A 24,200-nucleotide genomic window follows, 5' to 3' on the forward strand; every position below is an offset into this window, starting at 1 on the left:
GATCGAAGCCTGTCAAATTATTGGGTCCCAGTTAAGGACCGCCCCAAAGAGCGCAAAATCCCAGAGGCGATAAGAAGAGACACAGCCATGTGCTCGGTCTCTCTTGGATCCGGCCTATGCCAACCCAAGTGCAGCATAACGACCAGACAGACAGGTTCAAGGCCAACAATCGCTACCAGATGGATGAGCCCAGCAGAAACAGAGCCACTTCTTCCACCCAGCCACTCAAGATCCGGACAAAGGCCTTGTCCATCTGCATAGGACCGGTTGTTCTAAAGTTAAGTATAGGTTATTGTAGTTGTTATGTGTAGTTTAACTTGGAGTGCTTTGTGTTGCATGTCGAAGTAATCCTTGTGTGTAAATAGACCATCTTTGAACTTGAACTGGTTGTGTAGTCCTTTGATTGATATCCGGTAAAACCCTGTGGTGGTATCATTTGATACCTGGCGAGGGTCAATCTTTGATCTCCCAAAGCTCGAGGGAAGATAGGAATTACTCCATACGTGTTAGCACATCACCTTTTATGTAATTCAGAATAAAAATCCCTCTCTGCCTTCTTAATATCTTCAGTTTTCATTAACCTATTACTCCCACTAGGTTATAGGCAAGAAGGGATAGTCCCAGAGTGGCGGTGGGGGTCAGTGGATGGGCTGTGGGGTCGCGGATTGCAGGTTGGGTCTGCGCACGGCCGGCGCAAAGTTGTACGCACGAGCGCTGCAGGTCGCCAGCCATGCGCATGCGCGGCCCGGGATCCAGCCGTATTCTACATGGGAAGTGTTTCAGTCGGTGCCAGTGCTAGCCTCTCACTGATGCCGGAATCGGTCTGGGGTTTGCGTCTATCTCTCAGTCGTAAAACACCACACATGCTCCGCTGTCACTTAGCCGCTGAAACGGAGAAACCAACCCATAGTATTCACTTGCCTTATTCCGAAACTCATTCAATTTTTTCTTTACGAACATTAGACTCCTCTCAGACCCCTGAGTCAGCAAGAAATCAAGGGCCACCCGAGCTGCAATAACCTCCCTCAACTAGCTGTCTGCTAGGATTCCCCTTCTGTTCCTCCTCCACCTCAGCCAATCTCACTTCCAACTGGCACTGGTTTTCCAGCATTCTCCTCCACTTTTTGTTGACTGTAAGTAATAAACCTTGTGGGTAGCCCACAGAATAGAGATGGTCATATCTGAAGGGGAATTATTTGAATTAAAATGTTCAAACTCCTTCTTACAATATGTTGTATAGGCCTTACCCCGAAGCAGTTCGGCATCAAAATGGCATGACCTAGATCGAGGGGACAAGGCCTCAAGTAAAAACTCTAGGAAGAGCATGATCAGAGATCATTATACTCTCGATGGAGCAGGAGGAAACCAAGGGTACGATCTATGGCCACCACGTCCAACTCTCACAAGATTTACCCGGCCAATCACGCCTTGCGAGGGTAGCACGGTAGCAGAGTGGTTAGCACAGTTTCTTCACAGCTCCAGAGTCCCAGGTTCAATACCCTGTTGGGTCACTGTCTGTGGCGAGTCTGCACGTTCTCCCCGTGCCTGCGTGCGTTTCCTCCGGGTACTCCGGTTTCCTCCCACAGTCCAAAGATGTGCAGGTTAGGTGGATTTACCATGATAAATTGTCCTGAGTGTCCAAAAAGATTAGGTGGGGTTACTGGGTTATGGGGATAGGGTGGAGGTGTGGGTTTAGGTAGGGTGCTCTTTCCAAAGGCCGGTGTAGACTTGATGGGCCAAATGGCATCCTTCTGTACTGTAAATTTATCATAGAATTTACCGTGCAGAAAGAGGCCATTCGGCCCATCGAGTCTGCACCAGCTCTTGGAAAGAGTACCCTACCCAAGGTCAACACCTCCACCCTATCCTCATAACCCAGTAATCCCATCCAACACTAAGGGCAATTTTGGAAACTATGGGCAATTTATCATGGCCAATCCACCTAACCTGCACATCTTTGGACTGTGGGAGGAAACCGGAGCACCCGGGGAAACCCACGCACACACGGGGAGGATGTGCAGACTCCGCACAGATAGTGACCCAAACCAGAATCAAACCTGGGACCCTGGAGCTGTGAAACAATTGTGCTATCCACAATGCTACCGTGCTTCCCAAAACTCTACGATTTCAACGAGATTTTGCGCTCTGGATCAGTTAATTTCCCTTCAGAAGTCCATCTCTATTCTGTGGGAGTAATTCGACAGGCCATACACAATCATTATTGAGGCAGATTCTCCATGTCCAAGACCCTTAACAATCACATATCTACCCCCTTGTACTTTACACAATTCTCCACCTCGAAGGGAACATTTTTGTTGACCAAATTTGCTACTCCCCTACTGCTGTTTGAAAACAAGGCAATAAGGACCTGCCCACACCCAAACACAGAGTGCCCCCAAAGCAAAAAGTCCAGCCTCTACCGGTATACAGCATTGATCCGGACGGCGTGTGGTGTGCCACCCTCATGGTCAACAGATCCCGAATCCGATTCCGCCTGGACACCGGCGCCTCTGCCAATCTTATTGCGCGGTCTGACCTCGAAAGCCTCCATGTCAACCATCCTGCCATCAGCCTGCCAGCTGTTAGATTATAATGGCAATGCCATTGCTGCCAGTGGCTCATGCCAACTTGAAGTGGCACACAGGTCACTTAAAGCCATCCTTCCCTTTGAAATAGTGGGATCCTCCAAAGCCTCCCTGCTTGGTGCGCAAGCATCCAAGCTGTTGAACCTTGTCCAAAGGGTTTGCTCCCTGTCTCCTGCTGACGCATATGCCTCTCAGAACACTGATTTTAGGGTGCAGCTCAACGCCATTATTAACCGATACCATGATGTTTTTGAGGGCATGGGCACGCTCCCATACGCCTACAAGATCTTATTGAAACTGAATGCCACGCCTGTGGTGCACGCACCTTGCAGGGTCCCAGCACCCCTTAAGAACCGCCTCAAGCAGCAGCTCCAAGACCTCCAGGACCAAGGAGTGATTTCCAGAGTCACGGAACCGACCGACTGGGTCAGCTCCATGGTCTGCGTGAAAAAACCTTCCGGCGAACTGAGAATATGCATTGATCCCAAGGACCTCAACCGCAATATTATGAGAGAGCACTGTCCCATTCCAAAGCGCGAAGAACTCACCTGTGAGATGGCTCGCGCCAAGTTTTTTACCAAGCTAGACGCCTCAAAGGGGTTCTGGCAGATCCAGCTCAACGAATCCAGCAGGAAACTCTGCACATTTAATACCCCCTTTGGAAGATATTGCTACAACAGGATGCCATTTGGGATCATCTCTGCATCAGAAGTGTTCCATAGTGTTCCATGCACTTGGCCGAGACTATGTACTCATCACGGATTACTTCTCGAATTACCCGGAGGTGGGAAGGTTGCAGGACCTCACCTCAGCTGCAGTCACTCGTGCATGTAAGGAAACCTTTGATCGACACGGCATCCCGCTCACGGTCATGTCCAACAAAGGCCCCTGCTTCGCCAGTCAAGAGTGGTCCAACTTTGCCAGACAGTACAACTTTGCACATGTCACGTCCAGTCCCCTGTCCCCCCAATCCAACTGCAAAGCAGAGAAGGGAGTACATATCGTCAAACGGCTCCTATGCAAGGCAGCGGATGCTGGTTCTGATTTTTACCTTGCCTTGCTTGCCTACCGCTCCGCCCCCTTGTCCACTGGCATGTCGCCAGCTCAACTGGTACCGTCCATCCATGTCCCGGACCTGGACCATCCTTCGCCGGATGCAGCTGTCTCGTGCCCAGCACAAAGCGGCCTATGACTCCCGTGCTACTGATCTCCCTGCTCTGGCTCCCGATGACAATGTCCGCATCCATCTTCCAGATGGTGGCTGGTCTGCCACCGCTGTCGTCCTCCAACAAGTGGCCCCTCCCGTTCGTTCCTGGTTCATCTACCGGATGGCTCTCTTCTGCGACGCAATCGGCGAGCGCTGCGTCTCATCCCGCGCTCGCCACATGATCTTCAGGTCCTGCCTCACCATCATGACAACCCCGCCATGGACTTTGCAGAGCTCCCTGTCACTCTGCCACAGTCCAGCCCGTTCCTGAACTGGTGGCTCTTGACCCACCCTTGAGGTGGTCAACCAGAATTCATCGGCCATCTCAGAGACTAAATTTATGAACTTTTTGAATTCATGGACTCTCTGAATTGTTTTGTTGCTTTGTTTAATCGACTCACTGGTTTGTACATAATGTTGCTCTAGTTACTATTTTGTTGCATACTGTTCATTGCACTAGACACCTTCCCATGTAAATAGCTTAGTTTTTATGTCCATCGTCTTGGAAATATGCCTTCACACTCCACACGTAGTTAGGAACATTCTCACCACACATTATTTATTACCACAACCACACATTTTTTTATAAAAGGGCGGATGTCATAATATACACATCAGTATATCATGGTGCAGACACACACTGATTGACAGACTGTAAGACCAATCAACACACACAACACAGCAGCCAATCACCAGTTAGGGCACTGTCACTATAAAGCCAGAGGGCACTAGTTTTCCCGCTCATTCGGGATGCAGCCTCTAAGAAGAACAGAGCTCACAGCTTGTAGCACAGTTCTTTACCATGTACTGATAGTATAGACTGGTTAGGAGAGGGGCTAGTTCTTCAGTTTAATCTAACATAGTGTCGACCCACAGTGAAAGAATGTTTAACAGTTCCTAGCTTAATAAAATAGTGTTGTACTATTTCAAGTGTTGGTAGCCTGTATGTGTTACTGCTGAGGTAAACGCAGTCTCCACAGATCCAGAGTACCCAACACATCACTCATCACGTCCCGAGTCGGGAGCAACGAGGCCGTTAGATTGTGTCCTGGAGCTTTTTCTTTCTGATAGGATGATGAATACCCGTACATTCCAGGAACATAAGTTAAAATTAGTGACCGCCATTGCACAATCCATCAGAAGAAATATAAGATAGTATTTTCAAGCCATATTCGGGCATGTGCCAAAACACACCTTTCCCATCTCAAGTTACATCAAAGGCATCAAAACGTCCTTATAACATTATTTTCTCTGATAAGAGACCTGTCTATATCAGTACAGGATTTAGTTAACAACATACAAATGCCAACAGAACAAAAATACAAAAAATCACAACACATTAGTTGTATTTCAATACTATCATTACCATTAGGAGACAAACTCCTCAACAAAGAGGAGAAAAAAAGCCAAAAAGAGAATGAGAGCTAAATGTTCCTCCCGCCTTTTGAACCCACCCATGAAGACCAAACCTTCCACCTCCCGGCAATGGTGCCACTGGGTTCTGTCATGCTTGAAGAGAGGCTACCAAACAAACCAGTATTGCCATCATTAAGTCACGGATTAGAAAAAGACGATGGATAATTAACAAGCGGCACATCTACCATGAATAAAAGTTCCTGAGATTCTTAAGGCTTGGATAAGACATTCAATATAGCGCTCAAACACCTCCCAATAAAATCAGACAAAAGAACAATATTTCGGAGAAAGTCCAAATGTTAAATTTCAAAGAGCTGCAGACTGACAGTCCAGGTCCTTGCCTTCTATTGATATAACAAAGGCCAGGACACTAGTCAGATTGTTGAAAGACTTTACAGAGTTGTCGGATATCACTCTCAGAGTCATAGGATAAAGCAGGGTGTAATTCACCCCAGCTGCCTTGAGCTGTATTCTAACATCATCAGTTCGTTCAGCTGTTTCGCCACTGAGAAGTCATCTCATGGAGCCAGGTCCCACCACGTCTCACCATCCTCCTTTCTGGTGGTCTTTGTAGTTGTGAAAGTGAATGATTTGGGGCCTGGGACATTAAGTGTCCCTAGGCCACAAGGGATATGGTGAGCCCTTTCCAATTGAAACACCCAACCTTCACATCCAGCCTGAGGAAATGTGGTAGCCAGCTCTCAAATAACATAACAGAAGCCTTACCCTCCACCCCTTCAGGCAGACCAATGACCCGGATATTCTTTCTCCGGTCTCGGTTCTCCAAATCTTCCAGGATTTCTGACAAACAACACAGCTGATTTTCCATGGATTGAATGCGAGATTCAGCTGAGGAAGCAACATTTTGTTTTTTAAATTTAGGGTACCCAATTCATTTTTTTCCAATTATGGGGCAATTTAGCGTCGTCAATCCACCTAGCTTGCACATCTTTGGGTTGTGGGGGTGAAACCCAGGCAACACGGGGAGAATGTGCAAACTCCACACGGACTCCACTCTATACAAAACCAGGGATGTACTTCTGAGGCTAAATAAGGCTCTGATCTGGAGTATTGTGAGCAGTTTTGGGCCCCATATCTAAGGGAGGATGTGCTGGCCTTGGAAAGGGTCCAGAGGAGGTTCACAAGAATGATCCCTGGAATGAAGAACTTATCGTATGAGGAATGTTTGAGGACTCTGGGCCTGTACTCGTTGGAGTTCAGAAGGATGAGAGGGGATCTTATTGAAACGTACAAGGTACTGCAAGGCCTGGATAGAGTGACGTGGAGAGGATGTTTCCATTTGTAGGAAAAAATAGAACCAGAGGACACTATCTCAGACTAAAGGGACGATCCTTTAAAACAGAGATGAGGAGGAATTTTTTCAACCAGAGGGTGGTGAATCTGTGGAACTCTTTGCCGCAGAAGACTGTGGAGGCCAATTCACTGTGTCTTTAAGACAGAGATAGATAGGTTCTTGATTAATAAGGGGATCAGGGGTTATGGGGAGAAGGCAGGAGAATGGGGATGAGAAAATATCAGCCATGATTGAATGGCGGAGCAGACTCGATGGGCCACGTGGCCTAATTCTTCTCCTATGTCTTATGGACAGTGACACAGAACCGGGATCGAACCTAGGACCTCAGCGCTGTGAGGCCGCAGTGCTAACTCACTGCCCCAGGAAGCAACATTTTTGATGTTCAGGATGCTTTCCTGTTTCATCGAGCCTTTTGTTAGTATTCTGCAGCTCGGTCTCAAGAGCACTCAAGTTCTGCGACAGGTCAAATCTGTCATCTATTACTCTGATAACGACCACAGTCATCATTTTCATTGCCTGAGAAAGTGTTGGGTCAAGAAACCACTTGAAGATCAAGTCGCTCTCTTGAAAAAGCGGCTCCAACCCTGATGCATCCGACCGCTCCCTTTTATCTCTGGATTCCTTAGAATTCCTTGGCATTTTTTGTCCAACATTTTTCCAAAAATCTTCCAGTGACATATTCCTAAATGTTAACTCCCGGTTTAGACAGGTTTGTGCCATGCAAACAGGAGAAAAGAAGGATAATAAAAAGAGAGGCACCAAGACCCCATGGAGAAGCTGCAATTCCGGTGTCCACATCACATGGTTCCCCGAGATCTACAGTCTGAACTGTGGTATTATCATAACAGGACTAGACAGGGTAGGTGCAGGGAAGTTGTTACCAATGATGGGTGTGTACAGAACCAGGGGTCACAGCCTGAGGATTCAGGGTAAACTATTTCGGACAGAGATAAGGAGACATCCAGCAGAGGGCAGCAGAGCAGAGCTGTTGGTTGGCTGTTGCCACGAAAATCTGCATCAGTGCATTGCGGTCACTGTATCCAGAAGGTGTACCTGAGCAAGACACCCTCCATGTTCAAGTGAAGGCAAGCATCCAGCAGAGGGCAGCAGAGTGGGGCTGCTAATTAGCTGTTGCGGGGAAAATTTGCATCAGTGCATTTCGGTCACTGTGTCCAGAAGGTGGTTTGTGGAGGAGCTGTTGTCAAGAGGGAGACTTGAGGGCAAGTAGAAGTAGACAGAAGTTGAACCATAATGTCACAGCCAGCAGGTAAATGATTGGCTGGTGACTGGTAAGTAGTTTTTCTTTTCCCTGAGGTGTGTTGATAAGGTAAGGTTTTTCCATTTCTATTTTTTTTATCGTGTGATTGATAACAATATTTTTTATTTTCCTTTATCTATTATTTGATATTATAGTTGGACTAAGTTAAGTTTAAGATTAAAAATGGCAGGAGATCTCAGACCCGTGTTATGCTCCATTTGCTCAATGTGGGAGCTCAGGGACGTGGCTGATGTCTCTGGCTCCTTCACGAGCGGGAAGTGTGTCCAGCTGTAGCTCTTGTTAGACCGCATGATGGCTCTGGAGCTGCGGATGGACTCAATTTGGAGCATCCACGATGTTGAGGAGGTCGTGGATAGCACGTTTAGTGAATTGGTCACACCACAGATTAGGATTGCTGAGGGAGAAAGAAAATGGGTGACCAAAAGGCAGAGAAAGACTAGGAAGGCAGTGCAGGTGTCCCCTGCAGTCATCTCCCTCCAAAACAGGTATACCGTTTTGGATACTGTTGGGGGAGATGGTTCACCAGGGGAAGGCAGCAGTAGACAGGTTCATAGCACCGTGGCTGGCTCTGCTGTACAGAAGGGCGGAGAAAAGAGTGGAAGGGCTATAGTTATAGGGGATTCAATTGTAAGGGGAGTAGATAGGCGGATCTGTGGTAGAAAACAAGACTCCCGAACGGTATGTTGCCTCCCAGGTGCACGGGTCAGGGATGTCTCAGATCGGCTGCAGAACATTCTGAAGGGGGAGGGTGAACAGCCAATTGTCATGGTGCAAATCGGCACCAATGATGTAGGTAAAAAATGGGATGAGGTCCGACAAGCAGAACTTAGGGAGTTAGGAGCCAAGTTAAAAAGTCGGACCTCAGAGTTAGTAATCTCAGGATTGCTACCAGTGCCACGTGGTAGTCAGAGTAGAAATGAAAGAATAGTCAGGTTGAATGCGTGGCTTGAGAGATGGTGCAGGAGGGAGTGGTTCAGATTTTTGGGACATTGGGACTGGTTCTGGGGGAGGTGGGACTACTACAAATTGGATGCAATTGGACGGTCTACACCTGGGCCGGACTGGAACCAATGTCCTTGGAGGTGCTGTTGCTAGCGCTGTTGGGGAGGGTTTAAACTAATGTGGCAGGGGGGTGGGAACCAAATGAGGAGGTTAGTGGACAGGAAAGAGGTAGTAACTAAAGCCTGTAAGGAACTAGATCATGAAGTCAGCGTGACTAAGGGGAAGAGTAGGCAGGGAGCAGATGATGAACGCAAAGGGACTGGTGGTCTTAGGTGCATTTGTTGTAATGCAAGAGGTGTAGTAGGTAAGGCAGATGAACTTAGGGCTTGGATTAGTACCTGGGAGTATGATGTTATTGCTATTACTGAGACTTGGTTGAGGGAAGGGCATGATTGGCAACTAAATATCCCAACATATCGATTCTTCAGGCGGGACAGAGAGGGAGGTAAAAGGGGTGGAGGAGTTGCATTACTGGTCAGAGAGGATATCACAGCTGTGCTGAAGGAGGGCACTATGGAGGACTCGAACAGTGAGGCGATATGGGCAGAGCTCAGAAATAGGAAGGGTGCGGTAACAATGTTGGGGCTGTACTACAGACCTCCCAAAAGTGAGCGTGAGATAGAGGTACAAATAGGTAAACAGATTATGGAAAGTTGTAGGAGCAACAAGGTCTTGGTGATAGGAGATTTTTATTTTCCCAACAGTGACTGGGATACACTTAATGTCAGAGGTCTAGATGGAGCAGAATTTGTATAGAGCATCCAAGAGGATTTTCTATAGTAATATGTAAATAGTCTAACTTGGGAAGGGGCCATACCGGACCTGGTGTTGGGGAATGAGCCCGCCAGGTGGTTGAAGTTTCAGGATTACTTTGGGAATAGTGATCACAATTCCATAAGTTTTAGAATACTCATGGACAAAGACGAGAGTGGTCCGAAAGGAAGAGTGCTAAATTGGGGGAAGGCCAACTATGTCAAAATTTGGCAGGAGCTGGGGAATGTGGATTGGGAGCAGCTGTTTGAAGGTAAATCCACATTTGAATGTGAGAGGCTTTTAAAGAGAGGTTGATTGGAGTGCAGGACAGACATGTCCCTGTGAAAATGAGGGATAGAAATGGCAAGATTAGGGAACCATGGCTGACAGGTGAAATTGCGAGACTAGCTAAGAGGAAAAAGGAAGCATACATAAGGTCTAGGCGACTGAAGACAGATGAAGCTTTGGAAGAATATCGGAAATGTAGGACCAATCTGAAATGAGGAATCAAGAGGGCTATAAGGGGTCATGAAATATCTTTAGCAAGCAGGGTTAAGGAAAATCCCAAAGCCTTTTATTCATATATAAGGAGCAAGAGGGTAACTAGAGAAAGGGTTGGCCCACTCAAGGACAAAGGAGGAAAGTTATGCGTGGAGTCAGAGAAAATAGGTGAGATTCTTAATGAGTACTTTGCATCGGTATTCACCGAGGAGAGGGACATGATGGATGTTTGGGGTAGATATTTGATTACTCTAGGTCAAGTCGGCATAAGGAGGGAGGATGTGTTGATAATCTAAAAGGCATTAAGGTGGACAAGTCCCCAGGTCCGGATGGGATCTATCCCAGGTTACTGAGGGAAGTGAGAGAGGAAATAGCTGGGGCCTTAACAGATATGTTTGCAGCATCCTTCAACACGGGTGAGGTCCCGGAGGACTGGAGAATTGCTAATGTTGTCCCTTTGTTTAAGAAGGGTAGCAAGGATAATTCAGATAATTATAGACCGGTGAGCCTGACATCAGTGGTAGGGAAGCTGCTGGAGAAGATACTGAGGGATAGGATCTATTCCCATTTGGAAGAAAATGGGCTTATCAGTGATAGGAAACATGGCTTTGTGCAGGGAAGGTCATGTCTTACTAACTTAATAGAATTCTTTGAGGAAGTGACAAAGTTGATTGATGAGGGAAGGGCTGTAGATGTCATATACATGGACTTCAGTAAGGCATTTGATAAGGTTCCCCATGGTAGGCTGATGGAGAAAGTGAAGTCTCATGGGGTCCAGGGTGTACTATCTAGATGGATAAAGAACTGGCTGGGCAACAGGAGACAGAGAGTAGTATCGGAAGGGCGATTCTCAAAATGGAGAACTGTGACCAGTGGTGTTCCACAGGGATCCGTGCTGGGACCATTGTTGTTTGTGATATACATAAATGATCTGGAGGAAGGTATAGTTGGTCTGATTAGCAAGTTTGCAGATGACACTAAGATTGGTGGAGTAGCTGATCGTGGAGGGGACTGTCAGAGAATACAGCAGAATATAGATAGATTGGAGAGTTGGGCGGAGAAATGGCAGATGGAGTTCAATCCGGGCAAATGTGAGGTGATGCATTTTGGAAGATCCAATTCAAGAGTGAACTATACGGTAAATAAAAAAGCCCTGGGAAAATTGATGTGCAGAGAAATCTGGGTGTTCAGGTCCATTGTGCCCTGAACGTGGCTGCGCAGGTCGATAGAGTGGTCAAGAAGGCATACGGCATGCTTTCCTTCATCGGAAGGGGTATTGAGTACAAGAGTTGGCAGGTCATGCTACAGTTGCATAAGACTTTGGTTTGGCCACATTTGGAATACTGCATACAGTTCTGGTCACCACATTACCAAAAAGATGTGGATGCTTTGGAGAAGGTGCAGAGGAGGTTGACCAGGATGTTGCCTGGTATGGAGGGCACTAGCTATGAAGAGAGGTTGAGTAGATTAGGATTATTTTCATTAGAAAGACGGAGGTTGAGGGGGGAACCTTATTGAGGGGGGAACCTCATTGAGGTCTACAAATCATGAGATGTATAGACAGGGTGGATAGCAAGAAGCTTTTTCCCAGAATGGGGGACTCAGTTACTAGGGGTCACGAGTTCAAGGTGAGAGGGGAAAAGTTTAAGGGAGATATGCGTGGAACGTTCTTTACACAGAGAGTGGTGGGTGCCTGGAACGCATTGCCGGCGGAGGTGGTAGAGGCAGGCACAATAGTGTCATTTAAGATGTATCTAGACAGATACATGAATGGGCAGTGAGCAGAGGAATACAGATCCTTAGAAAATAGGCGACAGTTTTAGATAGAGGATCTGGATTGGCACAGGCTTGGAGGGCCGAAGGGCCTGTTCCTGTGCTGTAATTTTTCTTTGTTCTTCTTTGTTCTTATTTCTTGACACAATGAGTGGTGAGCCTGTGATTTCATTACCACAGGAAGTAGTTGATGCGGAAACTTTGAATATATTCAAGAGGCGGCTTGATATACCACTTGGGGAGAATGGGATCAAAGGCTATGGGGATAAAGCAGGATTAAGCTATTGAGTTGGATGATCAGCCATGATCGTGATGAATGGCGGAGTAGGCTTGAAGGGCCAAAAGGCCTCCTCCTGCTCCTATCTTCTATGTATGTATCTCTGTATCAGCATTACAAGGGTTAATGTAGTACCATGAATAGCCACTGGAGGGAATTGCAGATACTACTAGAGAAGCAGTGATGCTAGACCTTATGGGAGGAGTAAGCCGGAGACAGCTCGAGAAAGGTTATCAGAGCAGTTAGTGTGAGAAGGTGAGATTAAAGTTATGCTAATGAGTGAGATTAGCAGGAGGTGAGTGTAGTTAGATGATATTGATCATTGTATTCTAAACCCAGTTTAGTAGTGTAAATAAAATCATAGCTTTGCTGAAGTAAAAGCTAGACTGTGGTCTTTGTGGAACACTACGCAATCCATCCTAAATAAACCACACAAAGAACACCACATGAACAAGGGCATGGATCCATTGTCAGAAGCTCACCTTGGTGTGAACTGAGATTGAAACTCCTGAGACTCCTACATCAGACTCCTATTTATTGACTACAGCTCCGCCTTCAACACCATAATCCCAGCCAAGCTTGTATCAAAACTCCAAAATCTAGGACTTGGCTCCTCCCTCTGCCATTGGATCCTCGACTTTCTGACCCATAGACCGACTACAATCAATAAGAATAAATAACAACACCTTCTTCATGACAATCCTCAATACCGGGACCCCGCAAGGCCGCGTACTTAGCATCCTACTATACTCCCTGTACATACACGACTGCGTAGCAAAATTGGCTCCAACTCCATCAACAAGTATGCTGTTGACATGACCGTAGTGAGTCAGAACTCGAACAACAATGAATCAGAATACAGGAGGGAGGAAGATAGGGAACCTAATGGAGTGGTGTAACGACAACAATCTCTCCCTCAGTGTCGACAAAACCAAGGAGCTGGTCATTGACTTCAGGAATCAAAGTATCCTACACACCCGAGTCAGCATCAATGGTGCCGAGGTGGAAATGGTTGATAATTTCAAATTCCTAGGTGCGCACATCACCAGCAATCTATCCGGGTTCACTTACATCGCTGCAATGATCAAGAAAGCACGACAACACCTATACTTCCTCAGGAAAATGAGGAAATTTGGCATGTCCACATTGATTCTTACCAATTTTTACAGATGCACCACAGAAAGTATCCTATCTGGCTGTATCACAACCTGGGGCAGGATTCTCCCAGATCAGGGCGGGAGGTCCCGGCGTAGCAGAGTGGCACCAACCACTCCGGCGTCAGGCCTCCCCAAAGGTGCAGAATTCTCCTCACCTTTAGGGGCTAGGCCCGCGCCGGAGTGGCTCCCGCTCGGCCAACTGGCGCCAACGGCCTTTGGCGCCGCGCCGGCCGGCGTGGGGGCTGGCTGAAAGGCCTTTGCCGGTCGGCGTGAGTCCGTGCATGCGCCGGAGTGTCAGCGGTCGCTGACGTCACCACCGGTGCATGCGCGGTGGAGGGGGTCTCTTCCACCTCCGCCATGGTGGAGGCCATGGCGGTGGCGGAAGAAAAAGAGTGCCCCCATGACACAGGCCCACCCGACGATCGGTGGGCCCCGATCGCAGGCCAGGCCACCGTGGGGGCACCCACCAGGGTCAGATCGCCCCGTGGCCCCCCCAGGACCCCGGGGCCCGCTCGCGCCACCTGCTCCCGCCGGCATAATGGTGATTTAAACCACGTCGGCGAGAGAAGCCTGACAGCAGCGGGACTTTGGCCCATCACAGGCCGGAGAATCACCGCGGGGGGCCCGCCAACTGGCGGGGCACGATTTCCGCCCCCGACGATTCCCGGGTGCCGGAGAATTCTGGCCACGGCGGAGGCGGGATTCCGCGACCCTGCGGGGGGTCGGTGAGCTCCGCCCCTGGTGTGGCAACTGCTTGGCCCAAGACTGTAAGAAACTTCAGAGAGTCATGAACACAGCCCACTTAATCACACGCACTTGCCTCCCATCCCTTGACTCTGTCTACTGTGATGGAGATCATGCTCTCCACAGAATTCGGTTTAGAATAAGGACAAATATAAGCAGCTGAAATTAATAGATCAAGTATTTTAATTCAAAGTAGAATAAAACCACTTCAGTGAAAGGTCTTTCCAAAATCACCATTTGCTGCAAGATACTTCAGCTGACCCCTAGGATTATTCAGGCATTCCAGACAAATGTGGGATAAGGAAGATCCTTGAATTGACAGCCTGTAAATTCTTTAAATTACCTTGCTGCAAATATAACCAAAAGCTAGACCAGGGGAAGAGCAATCTGAGATAGCAACCAAAATAAATTAACAAACTTCTTCCTTAGCTATATAACTTTTGACACTTAAGATAGCACCATTCGGAATAGTGTCTATCTTAACATCTATATATCTAAGAAACTTGGCACATTGAAAATAGACTGAAATAGAAATATGTTTCAAACAACTCCTTGTCCAACCATATATCTTAGACACCTGACATTCAAGCAGACACTGAGATCATTAAATACATATTGTTGATAAACATCAAACCTGACCACTTGGCTATAGGAAATTGGCCAACATCAAGAGATAAGGGCCGGGATTCTCCGAAACTCCGCTTCATGCCCAGCGCAGGGGCGGAGAATGGGGCGTCGGACATGCAACGTCTTCCCTCGATTCACCGCCGACCAGAGAATCGCCGCCAGTCGTGTGCATGCGGTCGACGCGGCACCCATCGGGGGCCATTGAAAGAGGCCCTCGCGGCAATTCTCCACGGACAACTGGCCGAGTTCCCGCCGGTGTAGTTCACGTATGGTTCCACCCGGCAGCAGTTCGGAGTCCCGGCTGCGGTGGCCGTCCTGGTGAGGGGCTGGTGCATCCTTCACCGGGGGGGCCTCCACGATGGGCAGGCCCGCTTGCCCACTTCATCGGCACCGGCCCACTATGTGGGTCTGGCAAGTCGCGTGGGGCCGCACCGCAGGCGGCCGCTGCGCGCATGCGTGGACCCGCGGCCAGAAGTGCAGGGCCCCATATTGGCAGCCGGAGCTAAGTAACCTACTCCAGGCCCTGCAAGCCCCCTCATAAACGGAGAATCACCCCAGACTTTCTAGAAAAAAGTCTCGGAGTGATGCCTCCCCGTTTTCTTGTGGGCATGGGGTCATAGCCCCATTATTGGAGAATCCCGCCCAAGGTAACAAGAAAGCCCTTCACTAAATAGGAGAAATTATGTATAGAAGGAGGGGCATTTTCGCAGAACTGGTATCTCACTCTCTTCTGCTGGAGTGGATCAAAGTTCTGTTCTGCAGCTTGCCTTGTCAAACAAAGACCGGGGGCGGGATTCTCCGACCCCTCGCCATATCGGAGAATCGCCCGGCGCCAGCGTCAATCCCGCCCCCGCCGTGTCCCGAATTCTTCGCCACCCGAGATTCGGCGGGGGCAGGAATCGCGCCACGCCGGTCGGCGGGCCCCCCGCATCGATTCTCGAGCCCGCAATGTGCCGAAGTCCCGCCACTGACAAGTCTCTCCCGCCGGCAACACCCCCCAGGACTCCGGCAGGATTGGTGGTGTGGGCGTGCGCCGGGGTCCTGGGGGTGGCGTGGGGCGATCTGACCCCGGAGGGGTGCCCCTACGGTGGCCTGGCCCACGGGGAGGCATCACTCCGAGACTTTTTTCTAGAAAGTCTGGAGTGATTCCGCCCTCTTCACCGAGGCGGAAGTGACCCCCTCCCCTGCGCATGCGCCGGGGTGACGTCAGCAGCCGCTGACGCTCCGGCACATGCGCGGAATCACACCAGCTGGCGAAGTCCTTTCGGCCCCGGCTGGCGTGGTGCCAAAGGCAGTTCACGGCAGCTGGCAGAGCGGGAACCACTCCAACACTCCGGGACCCCTCACCCCGCCGGGTAGGGGAGAATCCCGGCCCAAGTGTTTTTTGTAAGCATGTTTCCATTAAACTTCTTAGAAATGTATTAGAAATTGATATGAGATATTTTAGGATTTTCCATGTTTAGAAATAGCCTTCTCTTAAGAGAAGTTAGTTTCTTAGCAGATAACAAAGGACTGTTAACTGTTTTATATCCTTAACAGATAACTAAGCACTGTTAATCAATTTATATTTTTAACTCTGCAATTCAGTATGTTAAATTGAGAGCATTTTATAATAAAAATACTATTATAAGAAATTAATCTGTGTATTCATACCCTCAATAAGTTTTAGATCCTAGAAACTCATTTAGGAAGTCTTAAATGACAAGGATCCATGACCAGCAGAGGTAGGGATTTTAGTTATGAGTGACGTGTCTGAACTTCTTCCATGAGAAAGTAACTGAAAGCTTGTTTGGCTGTTTGAGCCACAGAAAGGTAACCTCCCCTCGTGAGAGCCATTCTGAGTCTTAGGAGAGAAACAGATTTCCCTCTTTTGGTGGCTTAACTTAATAATAGGTTTATTAGATAGTGCTTTCAGATCTGGAGTACCTAAACCCGTCACACTACACCTCCCACTGTCTTGGAAAAGTGGGCAGCATAATCAAAGACCCCTCCCACCTGGGTTATTTTCTTTTCCAACCTCTTCCTACGGGCAGGAGATACAAAAGTCTGAGAGAACGCACCAAACATATTGAAAAACAGCTTCTTCCCCACTGTTACCAGACTCCTGAATGATCCTGTTATGGACTGAACTGATCTCTCTGCAAATCTTCTCAACTGAGTAGTACTACACTCTGTATACTTCATCCGATGTTTATGTCTATGTATTCATATGTGTACCAATTGGAGGTCCTATGTTTTTTCATTTATGGAACGATCTGTCTGGACTGTGCACAGAACAATACTTTTCACTGTACCTAAGTACATGTGACAATAAACCCAAATCTAAAGTGTCTGGCTCAGACGCAGACAATTGTCAAGGAGAGTGAGAGGGAGGCGATGTCTAAGGAATGGAGTTTGGATCTCGATGACTTCAGTCTTCCCATTATTTAATTGGAAGAAATCTCTGCTCATCTAGTCCTGATGTGGAGATGCCGGTGTTGGACTGGGGTGTGCACAGTAAGAATTCCATCCCACCATCAGACTCACCATGGACTATTCTCCAAATTCTGTTGCATTCTTGGACACACTCATCTCCATCAAGGACGGTCACCTTAGCACTTTGCTTTACCGCAAGCCCACAGACAACCTTACGATGCTCCACTTCTCCAGCTTTCACCCGAAACACATTAAAGAAGCCATCCCCTATGGACAAGCCCTCCATATACACAGGATCTGCTCAGACGAGGAGGAGAGTAACAGACACCTACAGATGCTGAAAGATGCTGTCGTACGAACGGGATATGGCGCTCGACTCATCGATCGACAGTTCCAACGCGCCACAGCAAAAAAACCGCACCGACCTCCTCAGAAGACAAACACGGGACACCACTGACAGAGTACCCTTCGTCGTCCAGTACTTTCCTGGGGCGGAGAAACTACGACATCTTCTTCGCAGCCTTCAACACATCATCAATGAAGATGAACATCTTGCCAAGGTCATCCCCACACCCCCACTACTGGCCTTCAAACAACCGCGCAACCTCAAACAAACCATTGTTTGCAGCAAATTACCCAGCCTTCAGAACAGCGACCACGACACCACACAACCCTGCCAGGGCAATCTCTGCAAGACATGCCAGATCATCGACTTGGATACCACCATTACACGTGGAAACACCACCCACCAGGTACGCGGCACATACTCGTGCGACTCGACCAATGTAGTCTACCTCTTACGCTGCAGGAAAGGATGTCCTGAAGCGTGGTACATTGGCGAGACCATGCAGACACTGCGACAACGAATGAACGGGCATCGTGCGACAATCACCAGGCAGGAATGTTCCCTTCCAGTCGGGGAACACTTCAGCAGTCAAGGGCATTCAGCCTCTGATCTCCGGGTAAGCGTTCTCCAAGGCGGTCTTCAGGACACGCGACAACGCAGAATTGCCGAGCAAAAACTTGTAGCTAAGTTCCACACGCATGAGTGCGGCCTCAACAGGGATCTTGGATTCATGTCGCATTACATCCACCCCCCACCATCTGGCCTGGACTTGCAAAATCCCACCAACTGTTCTGGCTTGAGACAATTCACACCTCTTTAACCTGTGATTATCCCTCTCCCTGGATCTGTAATGATTTGATTACCTGCAAATGCTCGCATTCCAAGCATTGTCCAGCATCTCTGACTTTGTCTATATAAATGTTTCTGGAACATACCTCGCCATTCACCTGAGGAAAGAGCTGCGCTCCGAAAGTTCGTGTTTGAAACAAACCTGTTGGACTTTAACCTGGTGTTGTAAGACTTCTTACTGTATCCAGTCCTGGGCTTTGAACGAAAAATCCAAAACTGTTTTTGGATGATGTTGGCGAAGGCCAGCATGTAGCTGAGAAATAGGTAGGGGTAATAAGGATAGATTCCGTGGAGTTCCAGAGTATTCGTGCAGAAGTGGAAGAGAAGATTTTTAGATTAAAGGAATTTGACAAGGTGAGTACAGTCCCATTAACTGGACAACGGAGAAGGATGTTGTGGTCAAATGTTAGGAGTGCTTTCTGGGACATGTATAGAGGGAACATTAATCTGTAACATTACCATGTTCTCCCCCACCCCACCTCAACCTGGAATCTCCTGTGCCTGAACGACACCTTGCCTATTCCCCATCATTCACTCTGCCACTTGAATGAATACCAAATTCACTGTAGTAGAAAGCAGGAGAGAAAAAAGCAACAGCATCACATTTAACCCGGTCATATAAACAAGAATAGATTGAAACATTCTTACTGGAAAAAGAAGCAGATCAGGCTGGAACTATCGGGAGCGGTTGGGTAAATGCTGCTTCAAAACTATCGAGGAGTAGGTTTCAAGGAGCTAACACAATGATCTGTGGGGTGTTGCTGTGGCCTCATTGTGATTCACTTCATGTATGTGTGGCATTGTGAGGTCAGCAGCTGGCAATGGATGCCCTGCAATGTTTTCTGGGAGTGATGTCTGTCAGGTGACCTCTGCAGCAGGAGGAGAGCACCCCTAGAAGAATCCGTCCTCTTCTGCTAACAATGGGGTCGTGCCTTTGCTGTGTTCCTCAGTCCCTGTGGCTGTTGTGCCTCCAGCTTCATGATAACCATTCTCACATGTGATTCACCCTCCCCCATCAATAGCATCACTCTCTGATTTTAAGATGATTTAAAAAGTCGATCTTGTTTTTTAAGCACTTTTTGTGAGAGTAAATGCGAGGGCGAGGGAGTGCTTTATCTTTCCTACATATGGGCACAGTGGCATAATTGTTAACACTACTGCCTCAAAGCGCCAGGGACCTTGGTTCATTCCAGACTTGGATGACTGTCTATGTGGAGTTTGCACTTTCTCCCCGTATCTGTGTGGGTTTCCTCTGGGTGCTCTTGTTGCCTCTCACAGTCCAAAGCTGTGCAGGTTAGGTGAATTGGCCGTGCGAAATTGTCCCTTCGTGCCCAAAGGTTAGATGAGGTTACGGGGATGCGGTGAGGGAGTGGGCCTAGTTGGGGTACTCTTTCAGAGAATCGGTGCAGAATTGATGGGCCCGAATTGCCTCCTTCTGCATTGTAGGGATTCTATGATTCAATGATATGGAGAACAGATCAAGGGGTAATTTAGGGTGGGGATAAACATTAGTCTAATTACTGTGCCATGAACCAAACCTGTTTCACAGAAACAAAGGCTGAGAAACTGAGTAAATGGCTAAAAATGTGGGTGCGGTTAAATGCACAAGCTTAAGCACAGGCCAAGGTTGAATATTAGACAGGATAATATTAGACGCAGGTCTCCTTTAACTTCAGATCATGTTCAAAGAATAGAAAAATAGAACCCAAGCAGGTCGTGGAGGATAGGAGCTGGGGTGGGGTGTTGGTAATTTTCGGACAGGTCCACTTTCTTTACATGTTATTTGAGATACATAGAAAACCAACACAGCCACTGTCATGAAGCTTGTTAATGGCAAAAAAACCACACCTGTATGAGAATCAGAAGCACAGTTTATTGGGCTGAATGTTGCAGTCAATGACAAAGCAAATGGTTCTTATCTCTACCCTCGGAGAAAGCTGCTCACAAAGACCAGGCAATCTCTCTGTTGGGCTTATACCCCTCCCCCATCCTACTCTACCCACGTTCATGGTTCAATCTGGAGAAAGTGGGATAGCAGCAATGATGTCAGCAAGCTGGAGGACAGCCAATCACACTGACAGCCACCTCAGGCCACGAGCTTAAAACCACTTCCACTTGACCCTCCATTTTAAATTTAAATTCTCAGATCCTCCTTCGGGTTCCATGGCCGAAGAGGGTGTCGGTGACCATGGACTCCCATTGGATTGCTCTATGGTTAAGCTTGGTGAAGTACTGCAGTTGGCTTCAGTAGGATGACTGGCCAATGCAGGAGACTCTCCCACTCTCACCTGCTGCCATCAGGCGAATTGGAAGCATTTACAAGCTGATCATCTAACTCTTTGGCCGCATTATGAACAATCCTGTGGCCGTCAAGTTCTGAAGTGGACTTCTGGGCCAGGGGTAGGTACATTGCCCATTGTGCCATTAAAACCTTGAACAAATTCTCAGCTGTCAAAATAAATGATGATTATTAGATTAAAATAGAAACCAAGTAAAGATACTTTAAAAAGTACATTTTCAGAATGATATGGATTTTACTCGTTATAGGAAGATTTGGCATTCAGCAAACATCAAATGAGCTGTCTGGGCAGGGAGTGGCTATTTAGCAGTGTTAGGCTCATTCAACAAGATGTGACCTTGTCAAGGGTTTTTGTAAGCGCCTTGAAATGGTTTACTTTGCTGAATGTGATATATGAATATAAATTGTTTGAGACTAATAATGTAAGTGTACTAGTTCCTGTCAATTCAATTGATTTCCCATAGATTGTAATCTGGATTGGGAGTTGCTTCAACAGCACACCCTCCTGGAGAAGTGCAAAATCACTGACTGATTCATACAGGTTTCCACGTGACTGGATGTGTGCAGACTCCTGTGTTGCCGCCAGTTTTGGCAATGGTGGACTGCTGATAGTCTCACCACCATTACCATGGCAAAATCTAGCCAATTGCCATTGGGGTAGCCACTCTTTGTTGTGCTGCTAGCCATACCAGCATGTGATAACATCAGCTCATCCTTTCACTAAAGGAAGATGTTGCCTTGGCAATGCACCGGGATTCTTTCTGCAAGGATTGGTATTATTTGTGAGACACACACGTACAAAATACAAAATAGAATACAAAATATCATATGTATGAAAGCAGCTTCAGTACAATTTTGTTTCTGATCTATCTTGCCCCATGAACTCAAACCACCCTCTAATGCTGACCATGCTTTGTCTACGTACTTTCCAAGTGGAATTTCATGGAGCACTTTCGATCCCTGTTCTGTGTTCTAGATAAACAAACTCCAAACATAACAAAATACACTCTCATTCAAATCTGTCTAATCTTCTGCACATCTGCAGGCCTGGGCTGAACAATCTCCTAACTGGATTGATTCAGTTTGCAGCACACAGACAGATCAGATTCAGACACACTTCCGGATATCATTAATAATCCTCACATTGTCCCGGGATCTCCTGTGAAGAAGGTCACATTTCTGGGGATCACCTGCAAATCCTGGTGCACATCGAGGATCCCTTGCCAATACAGACACACTGCCAGGGTCTTCATCATCCCCTGCCTGAGGATCCCTTTCCCAAAGCTCTGAGCCAATAACATTCAAAGAAGGCAACCAGAATGTAAGGTGAGCTATAATGTGGGCACCCTCAACCTGATCCATTCCAAATTCCAATCTCTCCTTTACTATCAGAAAGTAGACCACATCGAAAACACATGTACATGGTGACCCCTTTGCATTTCCTTTTTATTTGCCAGTCTCATTGTCCTTTGCATATGGGAGAGCCATGTAAGAAGCCTTGGTTTGTTGATCCCCCACGTTTAAGGCCAGCAAGTTTTCTTCAGAGGGTAGTTCTTGAAATAAACCTGCCGCTTGGTGCCATAGATCCAGAAGCGGCCGCTCAGGTCTTCCCAGTTAAAGAAGACCTTAGTGACTGGGATAGCCATCAGTTTGTGCTTCTGCCGGAGAATTCGCGAATCGGGCCAGGCAAAGTGTGACTCCTCCACCAGGTGCTGAGATGCCAGGTTGACCTCCTCCTCCCTGCAGGTGCTGATGGGTGTGAGTAACTCGGCAGTGTGCTCGTGTATGACCAGCCCATGGGCCTTTTGCACCGCCGAAGTGGGGAAGTCTTCGTCAGCGATCAGCTTGTATCTGTGGTGGGTCAGATACTCCACCTTCAGGTTGGTGAAGTACCAAACCCTGCCCTTGCCACTGCACCGGAGGCACGGAATGTGGCCGATGGCTGAACATTTCTCGCAGTCAGCTGTGTTGTTCCCCGTGCACTCTGGGCACAGGCTCATCATCCCACTCCTCTCGGGAGAAGATACCTTCCGGCAGTCAATTTCACCCGAGCCCCAGCATCTCGCACAAAGGACGAGGCCTCGCCCATAGCAGCTGTTACATATCCCTTTCTTGTCACTGTTGGGCATGTGGAAATACTTGATTTCATCTTGAAAGTACTTGACAGGAAAGCATTGCACCTCCCAGGCTTTCAATTTTCTGTTGGGTGGGAGTGCAGTTCCCATGACTGGGTTTTCCTGGTAGGAGAACTTCAAAGCCCTTTGTTCAACGAAGGTGTCCAGAACATAGTAAAATATTATTGATGGCCTGATTTCCGTAATCTCCATCTTTCGAACCAATTCATTTTTATAGCGTAGCCTTCTTCTCACCCAGGCCTTCAAGGTTCTCCTTACTTCCTCCTCACTCAGGACATCTGGTGTTACTACTTCCACAGGGTTCTGTAGCTCAGAGCTGGTGGGCTTTTTAACCACTCTTGGCGCAGGAATATAGGTCCAATCATGAGGATCTCCACAGGTCGAATCATTGGGCTCCTTTTCGTTATGGGAGTCCTCTGACCACCTGAATATCCTTTAAAGAGGAAAACAGATTGGTTACAGCAAGTCCACAGCATGGAAATAAGCCAATCATTGCTAACATTTCTACTCTCCATGGGCATCCCAACCCTCTTCATCTCCCTCTATCACCATTTTCCTTCTATTACATCCACCCTCATTAGCTTAGTTAACTTCCATTCAATGCGTCAATGCTAAATAGTCGTCTTGGGATAGGCTGTTCTTTGTCCTTACCACATTTCTCCCAGTCATCAAGCACTTCCGAACATTTTGGAAGATTCTCTGGCATATCTCGGCCCCAAAAGAACGCAAAGCATCTTTTGTACTGACTGGGAACACAGTGGTCCTCAGACTGTGCAGGCTCAGCAGATTATGATGTCACGCAATTCATCATCTACGACACAGGATGACATCATGTTGGCACTGTGATGATGTTGGTCGCACTGTTTGTTACTCTACATGTTAACCAGTGGCTGCAATTCCAAGTCCCCAATCTGCCCAGTGATGGGTGCCAGAGTCTGCTTTCAGGTCCATCTTGGACACAGCAAGACCATCAGTCGAGCAGGGAACAAAGAGTGAGTAAGAATCTGGAAATTCATCGAAATAACTAAAATGAACAATCTGACAGGATTTTAAAGGAACCTCCTGTTTGTTTCCTGTTTATTCCCTTATTTTCCCTTTTGTTTTATTTTGCTGTTACAGTTTTGATCCATGGATGAGTAATGGACCTATGACTTTAATGCAGCGTCTATCTTTGACTCAAGCAGAAGCAATGGTCTGTGTCTTTAAATTCAAGGAGAGGCTGGATACAGCAGGAGAGGTCAGTGATGTTTTGATTTAACTGATTTGGCTGATGGCCAACGAATTGGCCAAAAGGGTCGGTGCTCTGCCCGATGGCAGGTGGTGATTGGATTGGGTCAAACTGCTGTGCATTCCGGTGTCACAAGGCTGTTTTTTTCTCCATTTCACTTTCGATTCTGCAGGCTGGATGGAGGAATCTAACCAACTCACTCCAGGAATATCCAGTTAATTCTCAACAAAAAGCTACTGTGAGAATCTGTTAAGCCTTTCTCTGCAAACTGGCTTTGCAAGCAGAATACAGA

General features: G+C 47.6%; 2 protein-coding genes across 4 annotated transcripts in view; both read right to left on the reverse strand.

Moving 5' to 3' along the window:
- Positions 1 to 19,002, reverse strand: part of LOC119978406 (zonadhesin-like) — a 95,583-nt gene extending 76,581 nt beyond the window's left edge. For 2 of the 3 annotated variants that reach the window (XM_038820033.1, XM_038820034.1), the window contains exon 1: positions 18,895 to 19,002. The gene's annotated coding sequence lies outside the window, so the exon portion shown is untranslated. The remainder of the gene's footprint in view (positions 1 to 18,894) is intronic. The other variant, XM_038820031.1, reaches the window with a different exon arrangement.
- Positions 19,003 to 21,963: 2,961 nt separating this feature from the next.
- Positions 21,964 to 23,448, reverse strand: LOC119978473 (protein SSUH2 homolog). The gene is made up of 2 exons (XM_038820133.1): positions 23,332 to 23,448; positions 21,964 to 23,113 (listed from the first exon to the last, which is right to left on the reverse strand). Exons 1-2 carry the CDS (start codon positions 23,334 to 23,336, stop codon positions 22,066 to 22,068), a joined length of 1,053 nt encoding a protein of 350 aa, XP_038676061.1. The 5' UTR covers positions 23,337 to 23,448; the 3' UTR covers positions 21,964 to 22,065.
- Positions 23,449 to 24,200: the final 752 nt, after the last annotated feature.

This window comes from Scyliorhinus canicula, chromosome 15 (assembly GCF_902713615.1).
Source record: "Scyliorhinus canicula chromosome 15, sScyCan1.1, whole genome shotgun sequence".
NCBI lineage: Eukaryota > Metazoa > Chordata > Chondrichthyes > Carcharhiniformes > Scyliorhinidae > Scyliorhinus > Scyliorhinus canicula.